This window comes from Protopterus annectens, chromosome 11.part0, assembly GCF_019279795.1.
Source record: "Protopterus annectens isolate FY-2018-M chromosome 11.part0, PAN1.0, whole genome shotgun sequence".
Classification (NCBI taxonomy): domain Eukaryota; kingdom Metazoa; phylum Chordata; order Ceratodontiformes; family Protopteridae; genus Protopterus; species Protopterus annectens.
In genome coordinates, this window is record NC_056745.1 from 9,917,973 (window position 1) to 9,928,727 (window position 10,755).

The 10,755-nt window shown below is 40.9% G+C and overlaps 1 protein-coding gene across 1 annotated transcript in view; it reads right to left on the bottom strand.

Moving 5' to 3' along the window:
• Positions 1-10,205, bottom strand: part of LOC122815969 (zinc finger protein 181-like) — a gene marked incomplete at its 3' end in the record, with an annotated part of 55,987 nt that extends 45,782 nt beyond the window's left edge. The window contains exon 1 of the mRNA XM_044088853.1: positions 10,091-10,205. Coding sequence (XP_043944788.1) covers positions 10,091-10,102 — 12 coding nt within the window. The remainder of the gene's footprint in view (positions 1-10,090) is intronic.
• Positions 10,206-10,755: the final 550 nt, after the last annotated feature.

A 10,755-nucleotide genomic window follows, 5' to 3' on the forward strand; every position in this document is an offset into this window, starting at 1 on the left:
TTTTCAAGAGCCACATCACAGAATGGTCAGTACCAAGACCTTGCTTTTGATAACTTATTCAAGGACCATATCTCTACTACTGTTATTACTGTCCTCCGTACAACCTAACTTCTGAATCTCTCATTCTCTGAATACTGCCCACATCTTACATATTTCCCATCCTTTCATTTTAGGGAAAATCTACTCTAACACTATCTATAAACTGCTGGAAAAGTCACAACTTGTGCCTTAAAACTCTACTCTTTATCCTGCAGTCCTCAAAATGGCTGCCCCAATATCACTAGGCTTCTTTGCCTCACCTTTAGTCTCTACACATACATTTTCACCTCACTTTAAACATGGAATTATGGTCTTCCTTTCAAAAAGTACCCCTCTTTTCTTACTACATGAATTATTTGGCCTGCTGTTATAAATATTTGAAAAACTGTGGTAAAATAGATCAGAGAAAGTATACTCGCAAATCTGCAGTTTGTTAGTAAGATGAGCATCTTAGTCAATGCAGATCTTGGTTTTCAAAAGGGCCTAATTTATAGTAATACAGACGGGGTGACTTTTTGGGGCCATTGTTATTCTTACTACAACAGCCTTTGAATCAATTGGTCAATCCCTACTCCTACGTAGGTTGGCAAATCTGAGTTCAGGGATAGTATAATTCCAGTACTACTTAGCAGATCAGGTTTCAAGTCATCTCAGGGATCTCCTCTTCAGATAAATGTACTTTCGAATCTGGCACTTCCCAAAGATCAGTCTTGGTATCAGTCCTCTCATATTTTCTACGAAACTTCTCCAGAAAGCTCCCAACCATCGATATAACTATGTGTGAGTGTGTCTCTGAGTGTGCGTGTGAGTGTGAGCATATGTGAGTGCGTGTATTGGTGACCTGCTCATCTGGAAGGCTGTCAGAACCACTGATGATGCACAACTAAGTTGTAGAAGGGTTTAACCTCTCTCTGGCATTGAGCAAATTAACTTTCAATACTGAAAACTCCACATTAATGGGTTTTAGCAGATCATTTTGGCCAAAGGATTAAGTTCATCATTCTACGTGATCTTCTGAACAGTTCTATTGCTCATTTCTTTAAAAACAAATACCCTCCCTTGGTACTTCATTAAATAACTTCTTTTGGGGACCATGTTAGTATCAATTGGTAAGTTGTAGCCTAACAGACTACGTTATGTGTCACACTTTGCTTCAAATTGAGTATCACTGTCCTGTAAGACTTCTTTCAAATTATGATACACTGGTTATTATGTTAGCTAGTAAAGCACCAAGCAAATGCACAGAGTTGTTTTCATAGATATAGATTTATAAATGACATAATAATCATTTTCCATAATATACTTTGTTAATTTTTTTTCTAAAAGGTGACCACTCCAGCACTTTAGACTTGTTACACAAAGACATAGAAATTTGTCTTTACTCAAAGGGAATGTGTTTTTCAATTAGTGTCTGCTGTTGACAGTTGCATCAGAAAAGTATTTTAAAAAGACCATCTTTTCTGCACAGGCAGTAGCAGGAGGAATATCAGTGTTTTACAGGTGTATGTCCAATGCTTCCAACAAATTCCAACACATGTGAGAGATGCAACCATATAGCCAAACTGGAGGCTAAGCTCTCTCAACTCAGTACTGGCATAACCAGTCAGGAGGAGAAGGAAACCACACTCTCTACAATTCCAGTCTCACATAGATCTATCAAGACAGCAAACCAAACACATAAACACACAAAAACATACTCGGAGGCTCTAAATAAAAATCTGCCTAAGCAGCAGAGACCTCCAAAGCAGACACCCAAGCAACCGCTACCCCAAAACAAAACACGTGCAACACATAGCTCACAAAGCCAGTGTGCCGAACACACCTGATACACTTGTAATAGGTGACTCTATCATCAAACACACTGACGTCCCGCTCACCAGGCTGAACAAGGAGAAGGTCACGGTGAGCTGCCTGTCGGGCGCTAGGATCCGCCACATAACACAAGCACTCAGGTCACTCCAAGGCAAGTACAAATAACACTCAGTCATTGTCCATGCTGGTGTGAATGACCTGAGACGTACCTCCCTGGACTACATGAAAAGAGACATAGAGGAGCTCTCTGAGCATGTAGCCCAGGCCAGTATGGCCCTGACCTTGAGTAGCATCTTACCCTCACCAAGAATGATTCCACAATATGAAGACAAGATGATCAATTTCAACAACTGGCTTAAGTATTGGTGCCATTCAAAGAGGATCCAATGCCTGTCAGCCTGGGATGACATGCTCGACAAGTCAAGATGCTTCGCTAGGGACGGCTTGCACCTGTCACCCCTGGGCTTTCAGATATTGGCAAAGGCTCTTGCCACCCCCATAGTGCCTTTTTTAGGCAAGGCTCAAAAGACAAACCCACCTCCATAGGTATCACAAGGGATAAAAAACTAAGAGTAATGCTACTCAACGCCAGAAGTCTAAACCTCAAGATGCACGCACTCGAAACTCTCCTTAGCATGGAGAACATCGATATCTGTGCAGTTACAGAAACCTGGTTCAAGGCTCCCGAGAGTACCCCAGCACTACCAGGTTATACCTCGTACCAAGCTTTTCGGTCCCAGAACTTGGACCAAACCACAAAAGGAGGGGGAAGTATCAATATTCGTCAAAGATACCCACACCTCCAGGTTGGTGGCACAGCACGAAGCAACAGAGACTATCCATGTGCAACTAACAGTGGGTAAAACTGCCTTCCAGTTTATAGCCTGCTACAGACCACCCTCCCAAACCCAGGAACCCCACTCGGCCTTCCTGAGAACACTGGAAAATATGAAGGTCTCTCCAAACACCATTATATTGGGCGACTTCAACTAAACATAGACTGGGAGCATTACTCTAGCTCCAACACCCTAGCCCAAAGGTTCCTAGAATTTATAAACTCAAATGCTATGGAACAACTTGTTACCACTCCCACTAGAGGGGAAAACATACTGGACCTGATCATCACCAACATGGGGGCTCTATGCTCCGGACCAGAAGTGTATCCCTCACTGGTAAGATCAGACCATAAACTAATCTCACTGGATATTCACATCCCGACCCCACCCCCCTGCCCAGAAAAACCACAGTGAAAACCTTCTCTAAAGCAAATTTCACACTCCTCAAAACCGAGGTGGAATCCTTCAAAGCCCCCGGGCCTGTGTAAAATACGGCCCAAACCGCAGAATTCTTTATAAATGCATTCTATGAACACCTTCAGGAATCCATGGATCATGCAATCCCAAATAAAACCAAGACCCAATCCTCCAAAGGCAGACGTCCTGTCTGGTGGACCCCAGCCTAAACAAACTATACAATAGAAGGAGGAAGCTACTACATGATAGAGCAAAATCCCAAAAAGAGAAGGCATCTCTGATCAGTATTAGCAAATAACTACGGGCACTCATAAAATCGTCTAAGGCCAGCTTCGAGAGAAAAATTGCACAGGACACTAAGGATAATCACAAGGCTTTCTTTAGTTATGTTAGGAACCTGGGTGGGAATTCCCAGATATGCTCAGAATTAGTCCAAAATGACAAAAAATACACCAAACCCACAGACATTGCCAACATCCTAGCTGACAGGTTCAGCGGAAACTCTGCCCCCCCCCTCACCAAAAGGGCAAATATCTATCCCAGCAGAGTGCTGCCCCTCTGACGTCTCAGATGCTCAGGTAAGAGCCGCCCTCTCCAAAGCAAAAAACACAGCATCAATGGGACCAGATGGTGTCCTGGGCTGCGTCCTACATGAACTCCAAGAAGAGCTAAACCCAAACATAAAACTACTGTTCAGTCTCAGCCTTACTACAGGATATGTACCCAAAGAGTGGCGTACAGCAACAGTGGTCCCTCTCCACAAAGGTGGTGCCTCAACGGATCCTGGAAACTATCGCCCCATAAGCCTGACTAGCTTGGTCTGCAAAGCTATGGAAAGGATCATCATGGACCTCATAAATAAAGATATTGGCGACCTACAGACACTGGATCCTACCCAGTTTGGCTTTAAGGGCAGATCCTGCCTCTTAAACCTGGTTGATTTCTTTGAAACAGTCACCAAGGCCATTGACGAGGGGAAGGTGGTCCACACAGCCTACCTGGACCTCGCAAAAGCCTTCAATACAATACCCCACTGGGGCATTATAGATAAGCTCACCAGCTTAAATATAAACCCCTATGTCACTAGATGGGTTGCAAACTGGCTCAAGGACAGAACCCACATGGTTAGAATTGCTGGAGCCATGTCAGATTCCAAACCAGTTACAAGTGGCGTTCCACAAGGCTCAGTCCTGGGACCTCTCTTGTTCGGTATATATTTCTCGGAGGTACAGGCCAACACATAAGGACTGTGGCTGACCAAGTTCACAGATGACTGCAAACTAGGCGCCATAATCGACTCTCCAGCTGACACAAGCATTCTTCAAAAAGGCCTCATAGAAACAGACAACTGGTGCCAGAGCCATGGCCTCAAGCTAAACGCCAAAAAGTGTATAGTCATCCCCTTTGGCAAAAACAAAGTGCTCACAAATTACCACATAGGTGGTAATCCATTAATTATGGAAGAAGCAATTAGGGACCTGGGGACCCAAGTTGATAGCAATCTCTCATTTGAAAACCACGTGGCCAAAGTGGTTAGAAAAACATTTTGTATAGCCTACCTAATCATGAAGGGATTCACATCTAGATCAGGGGAGGTCATCGTGCCTCTTTACTCATCCCTCATCAGGCCCATAATTGAGTACAATGCCCCTTTTGGGATGTACCTTACCAGACACCTGCAGCAACTGGAAAGACCCCAAAAGTACCTCACCAAGAGGATCAAAGGGCTCAAACAGATGCCATATGCTGCCCGGTTAAAGAAACTCCAGCTCTACTCAGTGGCATACTGCCTGCTCAGAGGCGATCTGTGCCTGACGTATAAAGTCATGTCCAACCCGGAATTAATGGACATGCTGCACCTCAGAAAATCCAAATCCCATCGAGCTACGTGCTCGAGAGACTTGAACCTCAGCACTGAAATAAATAGGACATGCTGGAGGGACAGATTCATAACCCAGAGGCTCCCTTCACTCTGGAATAAAATCCCAGTCCAGGTTAGGCAGAGTCCCTCATTGACTCTCTTCAAGAGGAATCTTGATGAGTGGATGAGAGATCATAGGTTCACCCCGGGTATCACTTCTGTGTCACTGTTAGACAGAGGCACAGTATACTAACCTCGAAAAAGGGCATAGCAAAATTAATTTAAAATGGGTGGCGAAAGCCAAACACACTCTGGCTAGGTTTATAAATGCCCTAGGGAAGATAGCCTAGTATGAACCTATGAACCTATGCTGTGTTGTCCAAGTTTAGTCGTGTCTGGTCACTTGCATTCGTAAACAATTCTAGACTCCCTTGATTCCTAGCCTCTTATGAACATCATCCTGTGTTTACTCGCTGATAATAGTGTGCCTGACCATCCTGAGGATTTTTCCTCATGTAAATATGTACATACAATTGAATGACTAACCATTTTCATATAAGACCACAACTCTTGTGAGATTGAACACTATAATTGTATCCTTGTATTTTGCCTTTGAATATTCTATCCCCGTAACACTAGTGTTTTTCTTTTGATATTTTTGTGTGACTTTAGAATCTATAACATCTCTTAGATATAATTTGCATTATTATTCTAACTACTGTTGCATCTAGGTTTATTTTATAGCAGGTTTTCCCTTATTGGGTTACAGAATATAAAATCCTGGATATGTAATATGTTATAAAGCTTTGTAATGCACCAATTTATATTGTAAATATCATTGTCTTGTTTTGTTGTTGTTTGTGGAGCTTTTCTCCCCGGGCCTCCACTGAAAATGGACATACATCCAGCTGGACTTGCATGGTCAACAAATGTAAAATAAAAAATAAATAAATAAAATAAAATAAACAAGGATATTCATCAGCAGTTCCAAATATAAAACACAAATATTTTTCTGATACTGTCCTGGTCTGTCTGCACTTTTATGTGTCTTCAAAGATCCTGGAAACTATGGGTGATATTCCTAAAGTTTGCATCCATTCATCCTGTATTAAATATTTTCTGCTCTGGGATTTTTCTCTGCCATGCCTATAACGGTGAACTATTGACAAACTCTGTACACCTACTTTACATAACTGCAGAGGGAAAGCATCTGCAACCATCATCTATGGTGAGACAACCCTCTTCTCTAAGGAAAAAAAACTCCAGCTGAGTTGCCATTAGTTTGTAACTTATGACCATCCTCAGACCTGCGCAGGGTTTTCATTAATTATACCAACTTCAACCAAGGACAAGGCCAACAAGTTTAAAATAGTCTGGCTACAGAGACCAGTGATGTTTATAGATATGAGATTGACTATTCATAGCTGGACCTTTTTCACTTCTACCTCATTCAATAATTCAGGCCTCTTCTACACCACACAGTTAATGATCCATGTCCCAGGATGCCTAAATCCATCCCTGTCACATCTGTCACCAGACCACAGAGTTAATGATCCATGTCCCAGGATGCCTGAATCTATCCCTGCCACGTCTGCCACCAGACCACAGAGTTAATGATCCATGTCCCAGGATGCCTGAATCTATCCCTGCCGTGTCTGCCACCAGACCACAGAGTTAATGATCCATGTCCCAGGATGCCTGAATGTATCCCTGTCACGTCTGCCACCAAACCACAGAATTAATGATCCATGTCCCAGGATGCCTGAATCTATCCCTGTCATGTCTGCCACCAGACCACAGAGTTAATGATGCATGTCCCAGGATGCCTAAATCTATCCCTGTCACTTCTGCCACCAGATTGGTAGTATAATCAACTACCATCCCTCACCTTGTAGATATTTGCTGTACACTATGGAAGATTTTGAGCAAAGTCTAGCTTGGTAACAAGAAAAACCCAGACCTAGTATTCACTAATCGACATCAACATTAGGCCTTGTTCATTGGCTGTGTCACAGTAACCGTATTCTGAAAAAGGTTTTCTTAGCTTGATTTTTTTTTCCTATTATGAGGGTGGGCCATTTCCTACCAATGTCCAAGAGATCTGCTTACCAAGTAAAACCCCTTCCAGGACCACAATGTTCCATGTAACTTTGATGTTACTGAGCTTACAACACCCTGCACCAAGACAAGGTGAGAATTCCTGACATAAAACGTTTTTGCACAGTTTGGATTCACTGTAGCTAAACCTCAGTGACTTGAGCCATGTCAGAAATCGGCTTTTAGCTGCACAACAAGGATACTGATTAAAGGCGCTTCTCTCAGAAACTGCTGGCCACCTGTGGCATGGCAGAAGGAGCTGCTTCTAACCGCAGTCACTGCAGGCGTCATGCAGAAGATCCAAAACCAGATCCAACGTGTACACCTGGGATTGTGATGGGCCAGAACAGGTGCTCATGGGGCTCAGAACAGGTGTGCTCATGATTTGTAATTACACAAGTATCTTGGAGATAACCCTGGACATTGTAAAATCTGGTCTCACCTACTAAACTTGAAACACCAAGAGGAATTGTTTTATGAATGTTTATCCTTTAGCATTACGAACTGCAGAGAAAGACTTCTGGACATTATTTTGTCCTGGATTAATGATGCCAGTGAGTGTCTGCCTGTAACCAATACAGCTAGGAGAACAGCCGACGGCAGTACTAGATTACAGAAAGCATTTTTACTACAGTTAAGAAGCAACTCTGTCACTGCACAGAATCCTACTCTATCCTTATGTACTCTGTCCTGTTCTAGTGTCCCCACCTTGGGAATGGCCTCTGGCCCTTAGAATGCTGGTGCAGCAAGTAACACAAAAGCCAGGGGGTTTATCATATATGACCAAGTAAACATGCCAAGTCCATATCTAATAAACACTGTTATCATATATGGCCAAGTAAACATGCCAAGTCCATATCTAATAAACACTGTTATCATATATGGCCAAGTAAACATGCCAAGTCCATATCTAATAAACACTGTTCAGTGATAGCATTTACCAGTGATGAAATTAGAATCCTTATAGTGTCTCGGTAGTATATGTAATTGTCATATAACAGAACTGTAACTTATGTAACTGTGTAACAATAAGCACCATATAGACCTCAGTTAACATAACATTATAATGCCAGTGTTTCAAACATTGCCTTTGTTAGAGTAATGACCCATTTCAAATTAGTTAAATTACTACCAGTTATATGAAGAATGCTTAAAACTTTGAATTTCTTAAGCTTTTAGTTGGTAGTAACAGATATCTATTGACAACATGTTCAGAACATTAAATTAAACATAGTTATGTAAACACTGGAAAAATGCAAATGCTATTTTTGTTTACTTCTACATGAATAACTATTTTTCCACAGTTCTTTTCAACACATTATAAAATGTCTAGTTTTGGCAGTGCAGCCCAGAGAGTTAAGACAACGAGCTGCTAACAAAGAGCAAACATTTTTCTACTGCCCTAAGTCTGATCCTTTGCTCTCCACTTGTGTGTTGAGAGACTGTAAGCAAGTCCGACCCACACAGTGCTTCCAGGTTAGAGGTCACCCTTACAAAGAGTATGCTATTAGTGAGCTGACATGGTAATTAAATCATTTTTTAAACAATAAAAATTCTTTCATTAATTTCCCTTCATTTACTCTGAACAAGCAATAATAATCATGAAATGTTTACTAGTGAGCAGAAAGCTAAAATATTCAGCTGGAGAGGATACTCTCCCAGTACTCTTGTGTTCATACATGAAGGCACTCATTGTAACTTACGGCAGTCAGTATAGCTGTGAGAGAAACGAGGAGAGAGCTTCCATTAAAGAAAACAGAAGGTGAAAAGGCAGGGCTGCTCTTCTATGCAAACGGATACAATTAAACTTATGAAATATGTATCATTTTTCTTCACATAAGTGTGTCCGGGGAACAGTGCAAAACTCTTTCATTTGGTTTAAATTACTTGGTAACATTTTAATTTTAGGGTCAACCAGGAGATTTTCCCATGCTGTAAAGTCATAAGTCATTTTTAAAGTAGAGGTTCCATTCTGGCTTTGGCTACACTAATGGCATGACAATTTAATTGTAAGAGGACTAGACTGCTTTCTTATGGCTTACTTACTTATTTACTTACTTGATTGATTTTTTTTTGTAATTTTCCATTTACCTTTGACTATTACATATATTTGTACAGGCATAAACATACAATGTAATACTAAGGTATATACAATTTAGCATGTAATCACTATATTATGTACACCACATAATTCATACCAGACTGTTAAGCTCACACACATCTATGGAACATTCAGCATTAATTTTAAAGACAGCCGGATAGATACAGACAGGCACACACACACACACACACACACACACACACACACGCACGCACGCACGCACACACACACACACACACACACACACACACACACACACACACACACACACACACACACACACACACACACATCATGTTAACTTTTAGCACACTGGCAAGACAGTAAATTATACAGTTCCATATTTTCTCCAAACAGTTAAAATTTACTTGAGTCTTGTAACCAGCAGATTATTATATGTGGTTTGGTATAATATAACTAGAAATATGTAAGGACTGATGCATAGTCCCATGATGTTTCTAGAAATGATACACCTTAATTTACGGTATATAGTTTATTAAAAAAATTCAACTGCATGCCCAAGAGGCAAAAAACAGCATGTTAAAAATGTACACCAAGCAGACAATAAGCATAATTATGTAAATACAATATAATACAAAATAATATTTACTTATTACATCATAGATCTTTGTCTTTTTTTCACTTGCATGTAATATTAACTATATTAGACCACATGTAAAGAAAGCTTGGTATTTCATGTAGAAAGATTGTCTGCACAAAGATATCTGTAATTTACAACTGTATTCCTTTTATGTATATCTACAAAATGTGTTTGAGTGAAAATGCAAAATGACTTCAAAACAGTACATGAGTGCAAAGTAGTGGAAATACAGACACTGCTCGTTGTGTTTGCAAACATCAGCAGCTGCATATCTGAACTACAGGTAAACAAAAAGTATGTACAGTTATGTTATAAATATTACATACCTCGAGCTTCATACTTCTGTTCACGCTTCACAAACAGATGCTGCTTTCAGAAATCAGATCCTCAAGATCAAAAGGCCAGCACCAAAAATGAGTCTTCTGGCAACATCCCATGAGAGAGTTAACATAAACACTTCACCCTCAGTCACTTCCTGTCCACCACTGAAATTATCCCCACCTACAACATGCAAATATGCTCATTAATATGTATATAATAGGATGGTCTTCCAACAGGAGAGGAAAGAGAAGGAGTGAACGGAAGATACTGGCCTGTACATTCAGCCCTTGAGCTGCTCAGCTGTCTGATGTCCAGTAATACTTCCTAACCTTTTCCCAGCTAAGTGTGTGACACAGTGTAAGAGATGTGCAAAACATGTGATGAGCGATCTAACTTGAAAGTGACATAAGGCACAGTAAAATCAAGTGCAACAATGTTCAGAATACTTATGTAATACAGACCATCATAAAAAGTTGTACATTTTATATCCTTTAAAATACCTGCGCAGCAGTGTAATAAAACCATTTCTTCCTGTACTGCAGTGTTTTTAGAGATGAAATGTGCGATATGCCTCATAATGTTTAACAGCTGAGAGGCACACAAGCAACACTACCATCTCAGTGCTCTAAGAGCAATGTTTTTTTCTGAATACATATTTTATACTACATGA